A 24104-nucleotide genomic window follows, 5' to 3' on the forward strand; every position below is an offset into this window, starting at 1 on the left:
CAATCATCTGAACTATTTTCAGGGAGATGAGTAGCGCTTTTAACTCCATATACCGCTTGCCAAGGCAAGGAGCTGGCCCTTGCCTACCCAACAAGCCTACAAGAGATGCAGGAAGCGGCTCCCGGCCCTCTCACCGTGTTGCTAGCAAGACGCAGACTGAGATACCATCCCCACAGGATGCCTTTGCGGGCAGCACCAAACTCTTTTTCAGAGGAGTAAATAAAACCAAAACCCAAAGGCTGGACCCTCAAATGGCTTCGCTGCCAAAATGTCCCAAGCTATTCATCATGCTTAGTTTTGGCAGTTTGGGCAAATGCTTAAAACTTTGCTTCTGCAAAGTGCCCCTGGAGGATTTTGCTACGTGCATCTGGGAGACCAGTGCAGAGAAGATGTTAGCGTTGTCATTTTCTTTTCTAGAATACTGTGGGTTAATAAGAAAATTAAATCTCAAATAAATATTCATCAGAAAGTAATTTCAGTCTGTCATGGAAATAATCTACGTTTATAAGTTATCTAAAGTAAAGTGAGCCCTACTAGCCTCCAGCAGCTCTGAAACCATTATGAATTATTGAATAAGTCATCTTTTTTTTATCGTTATTGACATCATAAATATATTTGCTTGAAAATATCTGAAGCTGCATAGGCACAGAAGTATTTATGTTTCTGCACTCTCGATAGCCTTATTTTAAAGGGGCGCTGTCAACTGCTGAGGAAAAGGGGGGATGGAGAAAAGGTGTTTTAACTCTGGTCTTTTCAATAGCAGATACAGTGCTTCTGGCTCTGCTATCTATGGGCCAGTAATGAAATTTAAAAATAAAATCAAAGGACAAACAGTCTGACTGCATTTTTTTTTTAGCAGTTAGTTCCTGGACCTCTAATAAATCTGCAATCTTGCAAACTAAAATAATGTTCCTGGTTATACACAACACTTAGACTTTAAGCAACTGCTAGATCAGCTTGGAAAGTCATAAAAATTAAGAATGCTCAGGCCCTTATCGTACTGTTGATGGGATGGGAAATTTGTTGGGCAGGCTTGAAAATCATGGCACGCAGCATCTGGGGAGCTGGAAGGCCCCTAGATCTCCCCTCCCTTTTTTTTCCCAATAATTTGTTGTGTTCCCTGTGCCACAGTTTGTGTTTCTGCAAAGACAGAGCAACACAAAATCAAGCTCGGAAGGCGCCATGTGTGAGCACAGCGGCTTGTGCAGGCCGGTGCTCAGCGCCGTCCCGCCACTCGATGGCTCAGCTGTGGCCTGAGGGCCAGCGGGTGCCTGGCCCTGGGCTACAAGATTTTTTTCCTTGGCAGTCTCTCAATGCAATTAATACTTTCCATTCTCCATGGCAGGAAAAAAGAAGTAACAATTCCAAGAAGTGCATGTTATTACCCAGAATAGAAGGCAGCGTATTTTGAAGTGTGCTTCTTGCTGGAATGCAAGGCTGGGTGGAGATTTAACCTACTTCTTTAGTTTAAGTCTGGTGGAGCAACACGTCATAGCTCAGGCAGTGACAACAAATCAGCCTTTATTCAAGTGTGAAAATTAAGGCATAAATTGCTGGCTGCTTAGCTCTCAAAACAATGTCACATTACAAGAAATGTGATATTTTGAGGAGAAACAGGAAAGAATTTATCAAAGTTTTTGTTATTATTGCATTATCCTCCTGCTTGATCTACTGGCTATAGATACTTGGTGTCTGCTTAAGTGCTTTCCATTCTTCCCATAAGCAAATTCTGCTTGAAGACTATATATCATTTTACTCTTGATCACTGCTAGTTGCAGTACCTCATTATAGCAGAGCACTTTTTGAAACTGAGCTGTAGCCCAGATAAATGATTGTATAAAGTTTAAAATAAACATACAACATTTATGTTATGTTGTTTCACAGGGATGATTTATAGTCATTTTCTTCTTCCAGTCCTGAGCCCTGGACATAAAAGACACTGAGCTCTCTGCTGTTTATCCAAGCTAAATCCTCTGTTTGTTCTGCATAAGCGTTCTTGATTCTTTAATATATTGCAGGCTTTAGCTTCAGGTTTATTCCCTCCGGGATGGCGGAATTAGATACATTAACTGACAAAGATAAGGTACGGACATTGTAGCTTCGTAGCAGTTAAAATAGATACCGTGATAACAAAAATGGAGCTAGAAAAGGGAGTCGAAATTGTAATATTTTTAAAACATACATGAAATCAAAATGAATAAGTGCAGAATTTTAAAAATTTCCACAGGGAACCTGGTAGATGACACTGGGATTTTGTTTGATTGCTTTTTGCTCCAGATGATAGAGAGAAGAACCAGAAATAAAAACTGTTGTGAGCCAGGAGTTCCAGGTTACATGTAGCCTGACCCATATTCCCCAAACTTTTTTTTCTTTTTTCTTGTTACATTTTATCTTATTATATCCTCAATCTGGATGTCCATCCATTGGAATACTGCAGTGTACAACAGAAGAAAATCAAGAAAAATTCTGTAAGTTAGAGCAAGTCTTTTTGTCTTAGAAAAACCTTGATAGTGTGTTAGCTATGCTCTGTCATGTGTCAACATATTTATATATACATATATTCATTTGTATGGATAGTCTGTTACTTCCAGCTTCTGTTCTTCGGAGTAGGTCTTGTTCCTCTGTTGAAAACACCTCTGACTGGCTGTTTTCTCCTCTCTTGCTAGGTTGAACAGAACAAATTTTGAGACAAACCTACTAAAAGTTGACTTGTGTTAGATTTGGGCTTCCTTCTTAAACTTTTGCGTAAAAACACAGTGTCAGTATAAAGACTTAATGCTTAATATTGATGTAAAAGAAAGACATAAAGAATTATAGCCATTAATGTGATGTATCATAAAGCATCTCTTACTCCAGTGTAGAAGTTAATCTAAGACTTTAAAGGTCATAAATGGACTTATGTTTTCTTTTTTGGGGGTTGGTTTCTTTTTCGTAAGTGAGGATTAACCGGTTTATAAGTAACAGAGTCTGTGTCTTCACTGCCAAAATGTCTAACTAGAAGTTTGAATCTGGCACTATAAACAAGAGACCTGCCTTTGCTCATACAAGCTGGTTATTTTGTGTTACTGAAGTTGATATGATGTTCGTGCACTGAAATGCATTGCTTTCCATAAAGCATGATTTGTATTTTTAGCTGAAACTTGAATGTTAAAAATATTCAGGATAGTTTCAGGAGTGATGGTGCAAATGTTCTGAATGACTTATTCAACAAGCATGAAAAGAAGGGAAGGAAAGAAAACCCACAGAAATGTGCAGAACTGACAGTTTCCACTCTGCAGAAAACTAGTACTGAGAGGGAGGTTTGGGCTTTGTGGCCCACTTGCCCCCATATCCAGGCCCCTGATATCCAGGCCAGGTTTCTCAACTTCTCCTGGGTACCCTGTCCTGCATGGGCATCCTGTGCCTCTGTGTTATTTCGTTATGAGTTGGCTCCCCCTCTGCTTTAAGACTTGTTTCCAATTGTATCTGTCATGTTTATTAGGATAATCAGGATTTGCTTTTATTAGTATTTCAATACTGAGAAGACAGGAAATGATTTTCCTATAAAAAGTTCTCACTAAAACCCTCACAATTTCTTATTCACTCAATAGGAAGGAGATGGTAAACAACATCTGACCTTTTCTTCTCCAAAAGGGCTGTAACAACGAAGCATTAAGTAGCTGTTCATCAAAACATGGCTGTAATGAGGAACCATCTTAACCTTACCAATAGGGAGAGAGACAGAGGTAAACAGTGCTTCCCCATGCCTGTACAGACTGGTCATGAGCAGGTCAAAAGGCGTTTCCCTTCCCTTCCCTCTTCCCCTTTCCCTTCCTTCCCTCTTCCCCTTCCCCTTCCTTTCTCCTTCCTTTCCTTCTTTCATTCTCTTTCTCCCTCTCTTTCTCTCCCTTTCTGTCTTTCTCTCTTTTTTATCTCTTTCCTCTCTATCTGCCCTCTCCAAGTGATTTTTTTTTAATTCCTCTCTCAAAAAGACTTTATTGAGAGGCTGCAGCCTTAGATTCCCTTATTCTCCCTAGGAATCGAAGAAAATCATCTAATTTTTTTCTGAAATCTTTTGGTGAATTGTAATTAGCATAGTGAAAGAGGACATTAATTCTTCTACTAAACAAGGGAAAAGTTATGTAATGTAAATAATTTCTGCTCACTTTCTGGAGAAGCAGCCTGGCAGAAGCCAGCAGCTATCTCTTTTCGAGCATTAACAAGCTGGTGCCCAGCACATAGGTAGGCAAAACTACTTATACGAAAGGGTTTTTCATTTTTATTATCATTTTGCAGCTAGGAAGCGGAGGCGCAGAGCCCTCTTCGTGGTCGCTCAACGTGGCTGTAGCAGAGGCAGGGGGAGACACCACAGCTCTGTTCCCAGCCCACTGCGCAGCTTACAGCCTGCCCCCTTACACTGACAGGGAGAGGGTTTGCCACCTTGCCTCAACAAGTGCAATACGAACTCAGCTCAGCAGGCTTTGCTGCCCTGCACAACAAATAGCACTGCCCTTCCCTCACAGTGCACTGTATAAACCACTGCCGTTCCTCTGCTCGTCTCTACGGCTATGCTACCTCTGCATTGATAATAATATATGAAAAAGAAATAAGAATCAATATGATAAAAAATATTTATTCTCAGTTAGATCTTTGGGCCCATTTTAATGATTTGTTGCCTCTGTGCCACAGGAAGGCAAAGTCATATTTAAAACCAGCATCTAACTGTTCTGCAGGACAGGAGAGGGAGCATGTGTGTGGGTCTGATGCTCCAGGAGCGCCCAAATCTGGACATTTTCCCAGTTCTTCCAGCCACATGCTGGAGGCGTACAACACGGTGCAGCGCCGTGACATCTGCATGGGCCAGGAGACAGAAGTGCTGGCGAGAGCGGGAGACCGGTCACACAGGGAGGTGTGGGCCGGGTTAATCTCACTAGTACGGGGGAGCACATGTGCACACACACACACACACACACACGTATGTGTTTATCCCACAAACAGCAGTGCCCTCTCATGGTTGTGGAGATGCACCCACTGATTGTTTGTGGTGGTTTTCTGCTCTTGCCTTTGACATCCTGTTCTCGTTTATTTGGGGTTATCATTCAGCTCCATTTTATCAGCGAAACAATTGGATTGGCATCAGAAAAGTGAGGATCAGAAAAGTACCAGCAAACTAGCATGTTTTAAGCATCACAGGCATCCACACGCAGTCAAATCATTGTAGGGGTTAGACAGTGTGTGCGGTTCTGTAACTTATCCCCTCCGCTGACTGAAGGATCCTCAGAAAAGCAGGCTGGGTCTCGCCCTTCAGACCAAATATGTGTTCATATCGATGGAAATGTAGCCGCAGTATTGGCTGAACCACAGCCTGGGGCGCAGGCTCCCAGCGCGTCTTGCTCTGTCGGATGTGGTGACCCTCATGCCCAGCGCAGTGGGTCTCAGCCTTCACATCTCCGTGATGGTTGTGCAAGCAGGAGCTTATTCTGCCCTTCAGCCCTGGCCGGGATCACCTGGTGTCATACAGCCTTGGTCTTGTTCCCAAAAAGGCCTCTCAGGCGAGCACAGCAGCAGTCTAGGGTACTGTACAACCAGCATCTCTTGACATGAGAGCAGGCGCCTCCTTCCTCTGCTTCCAGGACTGAAGAACAAAATAAAAATATCCCGCTCATGCTGAGCAATTAAACCATTACAAAATGATGAAGGTTTGCGACCACCGCCTAATCCTAATTTATGTAAAACACTTATTGGCTTGGTTGCTGGCTTCAGTCTCACCCCACTGCCTTAATTCTGATGCCCTATTTAGATTTCTATTTGTAAAACAAAACTTAGGATGATAGTAGTAATAAATCAGTCTTCTCTGAAAAACGTTTTTACATTGTTTTCTTGTAGTACATTTAAAACTATGAGCTAATGCAGTAAGTGTTGAAACACTGTTACAGTGTTTGGACTGCAGACCGTGTTCTACCAGATTCCCTCTGCTCCAGTAAACGGATCTGAATTTTGATTATATATTTTTTGTCAGTGCAATTATGTCTCAGTAACTGCACCAAAGCCCTTTGGCCAAACATTCAGGAATAGTGCAACTCCACCATGATCAGTGCTGTATGTATATTGTTAGGACAGAACTTTTTGCAGTAATACTTAAATTGTTTAAAAATGCTGTCAAACTACTACAACTATTTCACTTGGAGTAAAAAAAAAAAAAGTACTGGACTGCGAAGTAGTGCGTGCTGCTTTTTCGAGAGGATTATTAATGGGGACTATTTTAGTCTTCTGCGATCAGGAATGACAGGCTGAACAGTTTCTTACAGTTAAGAATAGAAAATAATTTCGATCCCTGCAAGAATTCAGTTACTCTACATTAAAGCCACCATGGGGTTACAGTACATTTATACATCCGAAAGTCAGTAAATTATTTTTCTATAAATTAGTCTCTCAAAGCTGACTTTTTTCTTTCTGTTCTTAATGCCAGTTTCCTGACTGCTTTTCCACCACAGAGACTTCATATCTGCACAGCCGACATCTGTAAAAACATTCCTAATGAAAACACTACTAATACAACCCCCTAGAGAAACGAATGAAATGAGATCTAAGTACACAGCCGCCTTCTACAGCTCTGCCTTCAGCAAGAGTGGGACTAGTGCCTCCTACCCAGGACTTGACACAGGTCGCGATCATTTAGGCACGGTAGTAGCAAAATAAATAACTGTGTAAATATGTATTAAATGCTGTAAATACTTCAGAAGCCCTTAGAAGATGCGGTAGAGGACTTCCATCTTTATTTGTGCGCTAAGGTTTAGCTAAAAGTACAGAAGACAGACGCGTTTAAGCTGCAGTGATGGAGAGCCACGTCTTGAAAACGTGAAAGCTCCGTGCCAGACATAACATCGCTTCTTTTCCACAACAGCAATTTCTGAACGCGCATTAGCGTTGAAAGTGTTGGGTAACAGCTAAAATACTACAGCGATAGAGTCATTATAGCTTCACCCCCCCGAAAAAAAATACTGGAAAGATCAATCATGTAACTATATATTTTAATAATCCAGCTTCAAAGTAAAACAATGCTTTTTTCTTCTTTTTAAAATAATTTAGTGTCAGATTCCCACTGTCTCTACCCCAGTGAAGTCTGATGCTTGAGTAGCTATGAATTTACTTAGGGACAACTTTTCTGATGAGGTTTTTAGTAACTAGCAGGGGAAAAAATGGCCCATTTTCTTGCATCAGATCTCAAAATCTTAGCTAAAGCTCCATATGAAGGCATACAGAGAGATTACATGTATATTTGCTGCTTTTCCTTTAACTAGGTAATTTTAGGTAACCTCTTGGCAATTATGCGCTGCAATATCAGCCAGTCCCTGCCAGTGTAACAATAATTTAGTGGGTTTATGCTGCAAGCATATTAGCAGAATTACTTGAAGTAATTACATCAGCTTCCCAAATGAAACCTGGCTGCATCAAAACGAAGCCGATGTCTGCAATGATGTCAGCAGGACTTGGGTTTTACTCTCCCCCGCCGCTTTCCTTTAATGCGTATAAAATCAGGACTGAAAACTGTAGACACGTGAATTCCAGCAGGAGTTTTACACTGGGTAAGTTAAGATAAACTTGTTACCTCACGTGTTTGTTTCCAATGACATTTCTTTTTGTTATAAGGGAAGTATTTTAATACTTGATAAAAATGATATTTGATCTTTCCACTTAATTGTTACTATCTTCAGCCTGAGGTGACAATACCATCTCTGGCTTTAAGATAACAAGAAGCCAACTTTAACCCAAATTAAATATAAGAGAGAATAATACTAAGCTTCCATCTTATATATCTAGTACAAATACATATTTTTTCTAGGCTATTTTGGAATGAAGCATTTCAAACATTGTGTTAGAAAACAAAATTGAAGTCTAACCTACCAACATTAGCCTAAAAAAATACCTTCTCGTCTAAACAGAAATAAGTAATACTAAGGACAATGCTTGTATAGCAAAACAAAAATACCAAATAATTTAAGAATCAAATAATTTCTTGCTTATCATTCTGTAAGTAGTGGCTTTTAAGTGACATGGTGGGCACAAACAGCTTAAATCAGCATGCTTGTAAATAGTTTTCTTTAAGAAGGAAAAATGACCCACCTCACATTTACTCATCTGAGTAGCTCCTTCTTAAACTTCAAGGGAACATGATTCCTATTATTTTATTACTAGGTTATAAATGTAAACAAGAAAATAACTTTGGGAGTAAACCAATGAGATGGTTCCAAAGCACTAAAACTTTGTATTTTTTGCAGTATTAAACAAAAATGCTATACAAATACATAGTTTAAAAAACAAAACACGTTACATAGTTTAAAAAACAAAACACGTAAAATACCAAGAATATTTAAAACTTTAATTTTATTAAATAACACACTTGAAAAGCCAAAGAATATTTAAAACTTTAATTTTATTTAATAACACACTTGAAAAGCCAAAGAATATCAATTTAATTTGAAAGATCACCAATTTTTCATTACAGGAATTCACATTCCTCAACCATTTGCAGAATTGAGATTCTGTAAGTCTAATGCACCCCCTCGTGTTTGAACAAGAAACTACACTGCCAGCAAATGGACCATTTGAAGAAAAACGGCTTGAACGGGTCTTCCCCGTGAAATACAAGCAGTTCCTTCATTCACTTTATTACAATTGCATATGATCATGGATCAGTGATACGATACACAGTCATAATCTAAAAAAAATATAATGTTACAGATTTATAAACATGTAGTAGCACAGTGGGACTTTTTTTTTTTAAATATGAGTACAAAGTAAGTTTACAAAGTATCACAAAAGCATTTGTTGTGAAATCTAGCATAAAGCTTTTCTTTTTAAGGGGCTTAGACAAGCAGTCTATTACACAGAAGGTAGGTTAACAGTTAGAGAAGCAGAAACAACACACTGAAGAGGCACACTGAGATGCAACATAAAGTCTGTATTCTGTAACTCACACCGTCCACAAAGGGAAGGCAACGCTTACACAGTTAGGTCTATGGAAGTACACGGATCTTTGCTCATTTCAAAACGAGTTATAGGACATATGTTTTTTCCTCAAAAATACAAAAATCGAGAAAAATTTTTGTAAACACACAAAGCCCCTTTTCGTATGACTGTAAATATATGGAGTTAGCTAGATCCACACAAATGATTTTAAAATCAGCGGAGCTGAGCGAAGGCTGGAATCCAAAACTGTCCTTATTCAACTGTGATTATGCACAAACTAACATTTCTGGTGGACATCTCTTCAGAAATTTAACAACTTGATACTCTGACTTATTCATATTTTGAAATCTGAATTAGATACAATTTAAATGGTATGGAGAAAACATGCTTTGAAATTCAGCTTAGTAATTGTGAATGGGTTAGACCTTGATTAAGGAACATATAATTACTTAGAAAAGCTCTTGTTATTTATATGTATGTCTTCAGATTTAAATGAGGTATGTAAATGCACTTAACCAGCACTTCAAACATATTTTCTCATTAGAGAGGAAAGTGCATACATGTGTTTCTGAATTAGGGCTTTATCCCCCTTCACATGCTTGTCCTTACAGGCCTGCATGCTAGAAACTGCTAGGACACCAAAGAGATTTTCTTCGTGAAGATCAGTATTTCATGCTGTTTTGGTTTGATGGATTTTTTTTTTTTTTTTGCCTGACCCAAAATCTCATCACTGGCTCTTATAAATTTTCCAAAACCTATGCTCATGAAGGAATACTAGCTAGAGAACTTAGTTATCTTGACTACGGTTACAGAAGCAAGAGTTGAATACCTTGCAATTTGATAAGAAATAACATTTGTTCAAGTGCAGCACTTTGAGGGAGGATTAAACTAATGCTACTTTTTCTTAGTTCTGTTGAAGGCATTTAAAAAAATGCAATAAATTATGACAATATTGAACAAAAAAAAGCTATTGAGGTTGCAAGAAGAGGTAGAAAACATTTCAGAAGAATTCACAAAATAAATAGATATTTACACATACATAAATATGAGTAAAAATATTTAAAAAGCAGCCACCTCCCACCCTGTAAAAACTACAACTGTGCTTACTCTTGAACATTGCATGTATTTACATTGACTTCAGAAAGGCCAAGAACAGCGTGCAAAGTTAAGCATGTCCTTACACCTTTGCAGAAGATTTTACGACCCTTACAAGAACTACACGTTTACAAAATTACTCTATCCCAACTTAGGCTCTGACTTTCTATAGTTACCTATATGCTTTCATTTAGTGCTGTTCCTTTTTTCAATTGCCTCTCTGATTTGCCGATCAAGTTCACTAACAATATGGTCTTCATGGTTATATACTCCTGTTCGCAACAGAGTATCCCTCTCCTTTATTAGACGAGAGAGATAATCATCCATGTTCTCATTTAATTTTCTAGAATGAAGACTGTCCGCTCTCCCCGCAGAACTCTCTCTACCATCTTGCAGCTGCTTTCTTTCTTCTTCTTGTTGCTTTAACCTGATAAGATGGAAAGTATCAAAGGACATGACATGTTAAAAATTACTGATTATTTTCATATGAGCTCCTGAAGTTACTTATCTACAGAGTAGCTAATCATTTTTTTTTTTTTAAGAAAATCATTTTTTAAAAAAAATATTACCTATACTAAAGAAAAATACATACCAGTAAAAGAAACATTCATATAGTAAGCAGAATGTTAAAAAATACCTCTTTCTTGTCTTAATGCAGCAGCTCTGCTCAGCTCAGAATTAAAGGTTTAAAATAAAGCCTGGTATAGTGCTGCGATGACCACAGCATAAAAAAACAGGGTACGGTGCCCTTAGGGATAGATTTTCTATAATGCAGGACTGTTACATTTTATAAATGGGCAATCTTTACCTAAGGGACACTAAAGTGTGTTCCTTTACCATAGTGACAGCCAATTATAATCTTGATTTAACTGGATCTTTGCCTATTTTGACGCAGGGGGATGGAAATCCTGGAGATGCTTTAATACCTGTTAAGCTCATTTTTGATGTCCTCCAGCTCTTGTCGGTCTGTTTTCCCCAGCTCCTTCTCTTCTGCTGCCAAGTAGCGCAGCCTCATGTGCTCCAGCTCTTGCTGCTGCTTTTTAAGGCGAGCCATTGCATTTTCTTGTTCACGCTATGGTAGGAAGGGGTGAAAAGATAACCCAGTTGACTACACACTTATCTGTAAAAATGCAAGTGCTACCGACATGTAAAACTTTAGGGAAGAACTCGAGACAATTCCAAAGTCTCCAGCAGTATTGAAATGCTGGAGTTAAACAGGATGTTTACGTTGTCGATACCTATAGTACTTCAAGATCAATGACTATCACGGTTGTAGCAAACAGTTGTCCAAGCTGGGTCAGCTTCGGCTTTTTCACATATCTTCCCATTACCTAAATGGTAAGAATATGTTGCCAGTTCTTTTACAAACTCTAACTTAGGCCAATAAATAACAATAAATAACTTATACTTTTGAAACTGCCCAAGATGTTGAGATCTATCTGGTTGCCACTGCTTCCTCGTATTTTAAATGGTAATGCTATTTTGAGAAATAAGCATCAAATGCCAAATAGTTGTGTAAAACTTGCATTATTGGTCCTTCATTGCCTAGTGTTGAAGCACTGCTCTCCAATTCACCTCTAGAGGTCCCTTCCAACCTTAAGCATTCTATGGTTCTATACGTTAGGCTTTAAGAACTACTTCCTGAGGCTGACACTCGTATTTAAAAAGGACGTCTTGAAGATCTAAAACTCATGTTTGGCTGCCTTTCATAGTTTTCCAACCCTATATGAAACCTTAGATTACAGAATAAGTTACCTAACTCACACAGTCTAAGTTTAGTTTGTTCCAAATTTGGTTTTTAGCAGCTCTAGAGAGACACTACAACAGAACTACAGTTTGAGTCCACGGCCACTCGGGGATATTAAAGCATCTCAGCTTCAGCAGGAGTCCTTTTTCTTCTTGCTTTCCTTTCCTCTCAGTCATTTTCAATATGCCCTTGTACACTGACTAGTTGGTCTCACACTCAGAGCTAGTCCTGAAGTTAAAAAATAAGGCGGAAAGCTACATGAACATCATGAATTCAGATAAACTGTAAGATGCATGTTTGGCTTTAACTTGAACAAAATAAAGCTAAAGACAGACTAAAACACTGTTCATAAAATAAGTTTTATCTTTATTTCAATGATTAAAAAAACTTTTTTTTCCCATATCTATGCATATATTTATTATATAGCCAACAAAACAGTATCTGGAAAAGCATACTCAAGGCTTTTAGCCAGGTAGGCTTCTGAGTCCCAATTCCCAGACTATATTTAAAGACCATTTCAAGCACTGCCTGTTGATTAGAAAAAATCTGAATCTCACAAGGAATTGTTATAAATAAAAATTCTAATACTGAATGTATATCATTCATATGTATATCAATATAAATAATCAACAAATACTTTACTTTCCTGCATAAATCCAGTATGCTAGTCTGGCAAATTAAATGTTAAAACTGCAGTGAGACAGGCCAAAAAGACTGACAAACAATTTGCTAAAGGGATACATACTAATAATAAAACCAGAAGCAGGAATCCTGCCAAAGAGTCTTTGCAGCTGATATATGATCAAAGTGTAAAACAGCATTTGAGGAAGATAAGGCAATAGTCTTTCCTCCCCCATCCATCACAAGAGAACATTCCCACGTGAGAGACACTTTTTATGTGGGATGGGTTTGAAGAACAGTCTATGATTAAAGTAGAACATGCTTTTAGAATGGGAATCTGCAAATACATATAACAAATAGTAACAAATCACTAAAGCCAGATGGTATTTATCCAAAAGTTTTCCAAGACCTCTAGGGAAATTCGAAGATTAAGTTACAACTAACTAGAGGTATAATCTGTCACTAAAATTGGAGCTGATGCCATAGGAATAGAAACTGTTTTCTCATTTTTAAAGTATATTTTAAGAAGTTCCAGGAACTACCAATAAGACTTGCTTCCACAATGGATAAGCTAGGTGAAACCATAATTAAAACAAAATTAATAAAACTATATGGATGTATCAGATCAAGAAGGACAAACTCAGCTATTGTAAAACAAACAAACAAGAACTGCACCTCCAAAAGGTCTTCAAACAAAAAGCCCAAGCTGAAAAATAAACCTTCATAAAGTCGTCTATCAAATTATCATGGGGTTAAAAGCTTGGAGAAAAGATAAATGTTGATAATTTTCACAACAGCAAAGGAGAGCTGTATATATCTGTAATATATCTGTATTCCTTGATATGTTCATAAGTGAGGCTGTGGTTTCTTCTGGAAGAAACCAAGTTTGCTGCTGATCCAAAATTAGTCAGAGTTGCTAAAAGGGGAGGAGAAGAAATACGAATGAGCTTGAAAAGGACCCAGGCAGAAGCAGGAAGAGTACATCCACCGATGGCTGTTAAACACAACAGTATGAAAGCACCTTCTGTCTTGTGATACATGTAACTGACTGCTAGCAGCTGGAGGGGATGTCAAGATATTGAAGCCCTGTTCCTGGGTGTTACCTATCTCCTGATGGCCACTGCCAGAGACAAGAGTCTGGGATAGACAGACATATCCCATTACTTTGTCAGTTCTTCTGTTTTTGCAAAGGGAAGCAATGGCTCTAAGTCAAACCTAGGTAATTTCCAACTGGAAAGAAAGTGCCATTTATTAAGATTTTGAAAATTAATTATTAGAACAATATAACAAGCATGTTAGGAGCTTCTTCAATCATGGAACTTTTAGAATTAAGATGAACATTTTAAATCAGAAAAATGCTATAGATCAGGCATAATTGTTGAAGCAGTTTTTAACACTGGCAAGTCAGCCACCTTGTATTATAAGGTCAGAGAAACTCACAGTAGTAGTCTCTATTTTCTAAATGCTCCTTTTCTCCATGAAGAACAAAAACTAGTATCAGTATATTTTGTCTCTAAAGGTAACACTGGATAGGACTTCCTTTCACATAAATGTGATCAGCTTAGAAACTTAACGCAGTCTAAGTGCATAAGCAATCTTTAACTAATATATTGTTATGAGATACACATATTTGGCATTATTTGGGAACGAGAGAGATTTATTCTAGCCTTGTAGCAATGAAAAAGGAGAATTTTCATAGCATCTTAAAAGGTGCCATACAATGAGCCTGAATAATATGGCATTTAATAATGAAATATTAAATACATTGAAAAATCTGTATTTTCTGAAATAAGCTTCCCTTTGTATCAGTTTAATACCAGTCTAATTCAGAGACATGAAAACGAGTGGGAAGGGTTCATTTATGATGGTTCCAGGGTGTAATTTAAATTATATACTTAGTATTATGTGACTTTAAAATCCATTTCCCAGCATTAGTCTTTGACTTCTTTAAAAGTCTGTCATAACAGTTTATAGGGTGAAGAATAACAAACTTGCTGTATGCATAACATTCATAGCAGAGCAATAGAAATTCATATCCCAATAATCCACCAATACAAGAGATGGCAAAGAATTTACAAAACTTGATTAGTAAGAAGAAAGGTGAACTGATTTTAACTTTATATACAATTTTGTTATGACTTCTTCAGGCATCATAAAAAAAAAGTCTTGTCAGAGCAGGAGAGAAGGAAGGATTTCTTACTCATCAGGGTGATGAAAGCAATGTCACTTTAGCAGAAACATTCAGGTATTAAAAAAAAAGTGTTTTTTAAAAAAGAACAGAGAAGGTACTGAACTTTATTGCATAGAAATGTTTAGAAATATCAGATTTTACAGAATCATTCATTTGCATCCACTCATGACTGAGATCCTTTCGCTTTCATTTCCAAAGTGAAAGAGAATAATATCAGTAAACAAATTGCATAAACTGATAGTATTAATAAAAAAGTCCAGCACTTTTAGATGCACTAAAAACACCTTCATTTCATTCTTCATAGGCTTAGTTTAAAACACAAGATATATTTGCATATATCAAAGCATTTCCACATGTACTTTAGTGCACACATGAGTTCATACATACACACACACACGCTTTTAAAATTCTCATAGTTAAGGCTTTCTGTATGGCATACTCCACATTATTTCCATAGAGAATATGCTCATGATATAACAAACATTTTATATTTATTCCCAATTGCTTGATGTAGCTGGTCAGGCTGTTTATAATCCTAAATAAGAGCCATTAGAATTTCCAAAAATTTAAAATTTCTAAAGTTTAACATTTTTAAATTTCTGGTAAGGGATCACTCCAGAATCAGAAGCCGCCAGACTAAAAACAGGTATGTTGACAAGAGATCAATAGAGTTTTTTTTCCTTATAAATTTGATAGTCCATCCAGCTTTTCTAACAACCCTGTAAACATATTATCAAAAGTCAAACCAACCCAGATAATATCTTAAAAAACAAAACAAAACAAAAAAACAAACAAACAAAACAAAGAAAAAAAACCCACAAGTGGAACATATTATGTATCACATTATTTGCTTTGATATTGTGTTATTTTCCCTTGTTAGTTTGCATCCTGGTGATGTGTTTGAGGATACGAATATAATTTTATATGTCTGCACAGTGGAAATATTTTTGAAAACTATGGGACCACATAAATACTGGGATTAAACAGAAATTAATCCCTTTAAAATTTTTAAGGAGTAATTATAATTGGATCATAAAAGAATCCTTCTATGCCACCAGGTGCTCTAGTTAAGAGGCTCTTCAATCAAGGAAGCACAATCTTTATTTTGCCATAGCTGCCTATAAATCCAAAAGGGAGATGTAAACATACATACACTAGACTAAACAATGACTAAATAGCAGCCACTATTCACTCTCCCACTCACACATACCATGCAAGTCTGTGGGAAAAACTTATGACTGAAGCTAAGGAACTCAAGTAAAGTTTTCTGAAAATAACCCAGAGCTGACAAGTCAGTAGGAGGGCCTGGATGGTTTCAAGACACAGTTTTTAACCAAGACTTGGACCTCCAACTGTTTGTTTTTGTTTTGTTTTCCTTTTCTTTTCAAACAAAGATTTACATCCAATCTTTGGCTAAATTACTTATAAATTTATCAAATTAATTACTGAGCGGATAAACTGGAGGCTGGACTAAGATAGAGTGAATGTCAGCCAACCAATAAGGTCTGTGTGGTTTTAAACAAACCCATCAGTGCTGCTTTGAACATACCTGTAGGGTACGAAGATGGTAAACGACTTAAACACACACAAACACTTTCCCCTGAAATGCTGAATAACGCATGTATGTTATTTTCAGATTATTTTGGTTTTCTAGATTATAACAGAGATATTAGCTACTGAAAGTTATATTTCTCTTATCTTTGTTGCTTGTTTTAAAGTGCTGTTTCTGGTAACCAAAACTCGGTAATTCTGTGTGCAATTTTGCATAGGTGGTTTAATTGCTCTCGGTAATTATTTTCACATGTATAAAGCTACATAGTCATCTGTGTAGCATCTCAGTGTCCTAGTCAGCAAACATTGAATGACGAAGTCCTTCATACTCCTATAAATAATAAAAGCTACCTGGGTGCACATAAATATATGGATAACTTGTTGAAATTGTCTTCCTAAAGTTGAATAGGTGTTTGGTAAATAAATGATCAATCTGAGGTTGCAGAGAATAATGAAGGAGAATACCAAATGGATTGGTAGAGCCTACAGCTTTACAGTCAGCTCAACAAAATAGATTTACAGTGTAGCTTCTGTATTTTGGTACCTATGGTATGAACATGATGTACAAGCGTTCTCAGGTGCTTCTGGCCTTTTTTCTGGTTACAGCTGGCACTGGATTTAATAATCACAATGCTAGATTTGGAGATGTTTGGAGCTTTTTCTACTAACAGTCCAATAGTTTTCTAAGTTACATAGTGCACATCTCATTCTACAAAATATAAAAGCACCACAGATGTGTGGGAACAACTCATTCCAAAATAAGAGGAAACTTTTTAATTAAGGAAACATTGACTTTTATGGTTGCAAGTCAGAAGAGCATTTTACTAAATGCTTAGCCTGTAGATTATGCTTCTTTAATTCACAAATTGACTGCACTAGGTCACCTTTGAGTAATGGAAATCTCTCTTTAAACACTTTTTTGGCAATGGGCACAAAGCATTAGATCTCATTTCCAAGACTTACCAGCTGGGTTTTGTCATTAACATTTATTAACAATCTAAGATATGGCTTTCAGCGTCTAATCCTCACTACACAAATGTTTTGTATAGTTCTCTAGAGAGCTTTGGTGTGACAAATTACTGGCACAGATTACAACCCTGTGGCTATTCACCAGAGGCTATGCAAAATTAACATGGTACTAATCCAATTTAAACAAGAAATTGGTCAAACTATGTGCAATTGCACAAATCATCTGAACTAGAGCAGATCTAGAACTCCTGAAGTAATGGTTTCCAAATTTCTACTCAAAACACAGTAAATGGTCTTCTGATCAGCTCTTTAATGTTGTTTAAATCCCTTATTAATAGAATACGATGCAGCACAGGAGCATAAAAATACAAGAGCCCACCTTTACATTATAGAACAATTCCTTTAAAAGGTGCAGGTAACATAATTCACTGAGTAAGCTGAAACCATCTCCCTTTGTTACCAAGTTCAGATGCCACATCCGTTGTGGCGAAACTTACTGTAAGAACCCCAATTGCGATACGTACTCAGCATTAATCTGGCAAGCAACAGGCTTTTCCTTTATTCTACACTGCTTTTTAAAATATGGCATTGAGAAAAAACATAGTTTTGACTTTTCATGGCTGCTTAAGTAAATCTTATCTTTCTGATTAAGAGGCTGTTTTTCTTTCTAACAACTTTCTTAAGCATAGGTATTTCAGAAATTAGAGAGGACAATTTATGACTCCTTTAATTACTGAGAAAAAAAAAAGAAAAAAAAAAGACCAATTTGAAGACTGGAAATAAAGCTGAGTTTCTAATTTCATAGATAATAATGAAGTAGGACCTACAGTCCTTAAGAAATAAGGTTTTCCATCAACCAGAAAGTAGGTGTGAACACAAGGAATAAAAACTTTTTACTGAACTTGAATTCTGAAGTTTTAAGTCTATGTTAAAGTTTATTCAGCAATGGGGATTAATGGTTTACTAATTTGCTTGGCATGGCCAATGGAAGTATAGGCTGGTCTTAAATATACTGTTTAACTAGTGTTTACTGTAATTCATGAAAGGTAGATGATGACAAAAACCAAAGACATACGCATTCAGGGAGAAGAAAGCTGCTGCTACTACTTCAAGTTTGAAGAACATATATAAAGCCTCATATACATGTGAGTTTTATTAAAACACTGTAGTTAGAGCATGCTGTTCTACTATCAGAGACTTGTGAAATGAATTATTTAGTAAGGTCTGATCACTTCTTTAAGTGCAGTTGGGCAAATCCAAACCAAAAACCCTACAATATTAGGATGAAAATCCCAAACAGCAAATAGAAATCATAAACAGCTTCCTACACTGCGTTAATTTGGCTGTCTCTCATGACAAAAGAAAAAGGCCAGCATACCTGTTTTAACCTCGCAAGTTCTTTCAAAGCCCTCGCCCATTGCTGTTTGTAGTGCAGCTTTGACTTGGTAGCTGACTCCAACTTTCTTTCAAGTTCAACCTAAAAGCAATTAAAATCATATCAGCTGAAGCAATAACAGCAGTAACAATCATTGAAAGATGTATATATACAATGGGTCTGGTTTAAGAAAAGTGTTTATGTAGTATAATATACAACATCATCTAAAGCTGTTATGTAATGTAACATAAATATTATGGCACATGAACATTTTCTTGTTTAAAATATAGCCCTATTTTTACTGGATAGCAGTCTATACAAAAAAGAAAAGATTAGGTTTTTGCACTAAATCTGGTGATGTGACCTTTTAAATTCAAGAATCTCAAATTAGTGAAACTTCCTGCCCTCCTCCCCCTGTTTTTTTCCTTAATAGTAAGCCTATAAAATCTAACTCAACAGGAACTGATGGATAAGTCTTGCTGTTTAAGGTGTGTGGATTTTTTTCGCCCTAGCACTAATGGAAGTTATCTATTTCATAGAAAAGTGTGTGGCACTTCTCTGTTCAACCCATTTTTATAGGTATATACGGCATAAATCTGTTCTTACCATCTAAATAATAAGTTTTTAAAAAAATGTTGTTCTCTTCTGGACAGAAGTATTTGTGTTTTGTGCAAAAGAAAAATTCTGTTTTAGTTGGATGCCTTTTAATATTAACTACACAGAGCTCAGTAACTGGAAACATTCCTATCAACAGGTCTTAAACAGTACAATTGCTTTTAAGTAGATGAAATCTGTTTACCATCCCATTTTGGAAGATCTTGAAACAGAAGTTAAAAGAAAAAAAAAATCCAACAAAAATATATCTAAAGATAAGCATTTTGAAAAACATGTAGAGAAGAAAAACAAAACAAAACAAAAAACCCTTATGCACTACCGGCTTGTACTATCACTAGAAATCACTCAAGTCTATAGTAATATGCAGACCAGATGTGTAATTTGATTGTGTCATGCCAACATACCTGGCCTAATTCTTTTAAAATATACTGTTACAATTTAACTCAAAACTCTCAAAATACCCAATTCTGTAGGCTTAATTAAGTAGAATATCTTCTACTGAAAGTATCTGAGATTTCAAAAAATACAACCTAAAATGGGGAATCTGTTCCATTGACATGGAACACAATCTATTTTCAGAAACACTTAAAACAATCCCCAAACACATAATGGTTTAATCAATGCAAATTAACTTTCACAAGAAATTCTTCTTTTTTACCTAATTTTATAAACAGATTGCTTATTCCCAGTATAAATAATAGAGGTGGTCTTTTAAATAAATAGGTTAGTTTTTCTTTCTCTCAACTTCAAAGTCCAACAGTTTCCTCCATGTGCATAAGACAACTGTTGGTCTTGTTTGTCTCTGAGTACTTACAGACTAAAGGAGTTGTTGGGAAAATTAAAAAAGACCAACAAAATGGAAAAACCAACCAGGTTTATCATGAAAGATTATTCTTATATCTCCTTTACCAATGAATGGAACATTGTGATGGTTTTTAGAGATTAAAAAATTCAAGGTACCTTTTCTAAGGTGAGAAGATTTATTTCTGACTGTAGACGGATTTCTGGTTTGGAACTTTGTTGTTCTTTGTACTGTTGGAACTCCTTCTCCAAAATTTTATACTTATTTTCTGCTTCATAAAACTGCATTAAAAATATCCAGATATAACATAAATTAACGGAAAAATCCCATACGCAAAAAACTCTATTACAGAATTTGTTAGTCCTTAGTCCTTGGACCAAACATCTTATTGCCAATTATCTGATATAAAACAGACTCTGAAAACTACACATTCACAATTAATGATTTCTTGAGGACAGCACACAGCAATGCTTTAATAGGAAGAATTTTAAAGAGGGTCTTTGCTTTATTTCTGTAAACAAAAACAAGTCTCCTTCCATATATGAGAGAATCAAGTTTATAAACACCGCTGTTTGTCTTTCTAAAAGAAGACTTGTGAAAGATATACAAAAAACAAAACTATTTAGATTTACATATATAGCAGCTTTTAAGAAATCCAACTGTCACCTACTAAATGAAACTTTTATTACAGACTCATTTCTACCAATGTAACTTGTGTAGAAATGTCTGGAAGAGGAAACAACCAATACTTTGTATAGCCAAATAATTATTTAAAAGAAAGGCTGGAGCAGAAAAGACTTTGGTGACCAATAATTTGAAGGTTACGCAACCCTGCTCTCACAGTATACTTCCACATGTGATGATACCAAAAAAGACAGGACATGACTTTTCAATCTTAAAAGTAAGAAATTTGAAAGATGGTATCTTGCCAATATGTTATTATATTACTTTGCTAGAAAGTCAAATGTTTAAATAGCTAACACTTCCAATATACCATATTAATATTACTAAGAAAACACCTCATTCTAAAAGTTCTAAAAAGCGTACCTTATGTTTTTCCTCTTAAATATTATTCAATCATAAAACTCTTAATATAGCTGATGAAACAGAAGAGATCATAAAACCAACACGCAATTATTTTTTTCTGCAACTAGTTAGTGCAAATTTTTCCACAAATTTTATCCAACAGTTTAGAATACTGAGTACAAAATTTCAGAAAATTCCCTTCTGCTTAAAAGCTAGAACTATTTCTATTAGTACATCACTATTTTAATTCTTTGCATCATATGATAGAGTAATCTCAATTTTTCTTCCAACATTTAAAATGCTGCATCTATTATTTTTATAGAATTGATGTAAGAAAGCAAATATGCCCCAAAACCAAATCTTATAAAAACAGGAAGTTGCAGGTTTCATGTGTGATCTTGATAGCCAACACTACTGACAGGCACTATTGCTTTCTATATTTCCACTCTTACTTGTTTCTTTTTAAAACACAGGTATATGCTCAAGATGTTAATGGCAAACAGGGCAACTAATTTCTCTAACTATGAAAAATAACAGCAATGCTCAGAACTTTTGCAATAAAAGTTTTATTTATTTCTTGGTCCTGAAAACCCCTTCAAAACCCATAAATCTGTCAAGACCACAGGCTGTGGGCTGTTAGTGAAACGCACAAATTCTACAATCAAAGCAGAATTTCCTTAATCTGAAAATTTAAGTAGTATTCTCTAGACAGGATGCTTCAAGTTTCTTCTTCTGCATATGGTACTGCTAACTTTCAAAAATGTTAGCTAAGAATTCTACAGTTCTTCAATACAGTATATATTGGTACTTTTCTTTAATAGATCACGCTCTTCAGCACACTGCTTGGATAAAAGATAACAAAAACAAAGCAGAAGACCAAGAGGTTACCAAAAGGTAAGTTCTTACAGATGGAATTATTTTCAAGCACATAAAGTAGCCTGCCAGAACTGACAGCAATAACAACTTTGCACTTTCGCACATGACAAGGGAACCCATCCTACAGTAAGAAATTGCTCCCCACTCTCCCTCCCTTGCTTGGCTTGTCTTTTTATGTGGAAAGTGGGAACAGCAGCATATTGCTGTAGGAGACAAACAAACTGGCAGCAAAGGCATACAGAATGGCAACTAGGAGGAGTTTGTGGTGTGAATGTCCTTCATTCAAAGAAAGACAAAAGTCTCCTCTTGTTTGGAAAGGAGACAATAGGATGGATCCCCATGCAATCAGGCACAGGCACCAAGGATTATTCATACTTCCTAGCAGTATAATATTAGAATGAGAAGAACCTAACGCAAAAACATTATTAGGCAACAATCTTAAAATGAGCAAAAGGGAACTTCTTTAGTATACAACACATAGTTAAATGGTAGAACTCATTTCCACAGGATGCTGCAATGCTAGAAATAGAAATTGTTTTTCAAGGGATCAAATAATTCATGAAGGATACTTTCACTGATGGCAAAGAATACTAGATGCAGCTTTTGGTTTAGGATATATCTGTAGTAGCATCAACACATGATACTGGTGGATATCTCAAAATGAAATTTTCTACTTTTTCCACTTCTCAAAATCTAGCTGTTGCTGCAACACAGTGCTGGGCTAACTGAATCTTTTGTCTGCTACAGGACATTTATTTTTAATGCAAAGAAAAGAGTGTTTATGATGGCAGTGGGATGCAAAGAACGAACATAGATGGTAAGTCCAACACAGGTGGCATCTGGTTTTTGAGTCTGAGGAACTTCACTGATAAAGAATTGGTAGCTGCCAACATATCTATGATACAGAGGTGACTCGTTTATCATTTTGAAGTGGCTTGTGTCCTGACATTTAAGTTACCTATATAAATTTAATAATTGTTCAGTGAAAAAACTAAGGTCAGCATCTTCTAGAATGGCAGTGTTTTCTTTCTGTTTTGTAACTATATTAAAAATCTTCATTGTATGGTGGCAAGCACATAATGATATGAAAAGAAGTAGGTTAATTTTAAACAAACAAGCTCTTTCCAATACAAACATTTTCTCTCGGCTATTTAGATTTTTATTTTAGTATTTTCACATAACCATGTTAAAATATAGGTATATTTTAACATTCAACAAAATAGCTGTCTTGTCATTAGTTCAAAGGATATTCTAGAGGACCAAAGAATATATGGTCTACATTCTTTCGGTTTACTAGAAGTACCACTAGGATCTTCACTAATATCAAGAAAATGCCCCTACTCAACCCTGTCCCACAAAGAAATATCACACAAATATATATTTATACACATATATTTATATACATATATATAAAAAATATCCACACAAAGACATATATACACACACACACACATAAAAAAATATTTTTCAATGGAATTATGGAATGAACTGCAGTCAGGCTACCTAGACATTTTGCAGTTTAAGGCACAGCTTCTATATGCAATAATACTTGCAGTATTGTAGGATCCCAGCATGAGACTCATTACATTTCTGGCAAATGTCCACTACAACATTGCCAGAATGTAGTTGCCTCCAATCATTGCTCAATTTAAAATGCTTATTTAAAAGAAAAAGAAATAAATGGTTACTTAGAGAGACAGAGAACATACAAAGGGGGGGGAGGGGAGGAGGAAAACACCTAAATGCACTTACTTGCTGCTGTAGTCGAAGCTTGTCTTCTTCCAGCTGTTTGATTTTTGACCTTTCTAGCTCAACCTGATGCACACACTCTTCTTTAGCTCGCCGGACAGAATCCTGTAACTCCTGCATATTTCGTTCATACTCTGCTTGTAACTCCTTCTTAATTCTTTCAAGCTTAAAAATGAGACATAATTAGGTTGGATTAATTCATAGGTAAGAGATCTTTCTTTTATACACTTATGACAGGAAAAATTTGTTAACTGTATCAGAAATGAAACGTCAGAAGTTCCATTTGATAGATATACCTCTTATACATTGCCTTTCACTCTAAATAATAACCTGCCAGTGACTATGTTTTGACCACAAATACTTGCTTAACTATTAGAAAATTTGAATCTCTCACTAAACTTTCTAAATGAGATTCCTAATGAGAGAATTTATATCTACAGATATAAAATTATATAAGTGGCTATTAGTTTAAAAAGTTGTATCTTCCCCTTCGGTGTAGGGACAACAGTAAAGTCACAGCTACAGCCAAGACAACAAC

At 36.2% G+C, this 24104-nt stretch overlaps 1 protein-coding gene across 1 annotated transcript in view; it reads right to left on the reverse strand.

The window, feature by feature from the left end:
• Window positions 1–10190: 10190 nt before the first annotated feature.
• Window positions 10191–24104, reverse strand: part of CEP120 (centrosomal protein 120) — a 31447-nt gene continuing 17533 nt past the window's right edge. Inside the window, exons 17-21 of the mRNA XM_088534714.1 lie at window positions 23570–23731; window positions 20074–20196; window positions 18502–18600; window positions 10971–11116; window positions 10191–10471 (exon numbers count right to left, since the gene is read on the reverse strand). Coding sequence (XP_088390840.1) covers window positions 10231–10471; window positions 10971–11116; window positions 18502–18600; window positions 20074–20196; window positions 23570–23731 — 771 coding nt within the window. The 3' untranslated portion in view covers window positions 10191–10230. The remainder of the gene's footprint in view (window positions 10472–10970; window positions 11117–18501; window positions 18601–20073; window positions 20197–23569; window positions 23732–24104) is intronic.

The sequence above is a fragment of the Tinamus guttatus genome, unplaced genomic scaffold (assembly GCF_059628265.1).
Source record: "Tinamus guttatus ecotype Peru unplaced genomic scaffold, ASM5962826v1 Tinamus_guttatus_pri_ptg000591l, whole genome shotgun sequence".
Taxonomy (NCBI): domain Eukaryota; kingdom Metazoa; phylum Chordata; class Aves; order Tinamiformes; family Tinamidae; genus Tinamus; species Tinamus guttatus.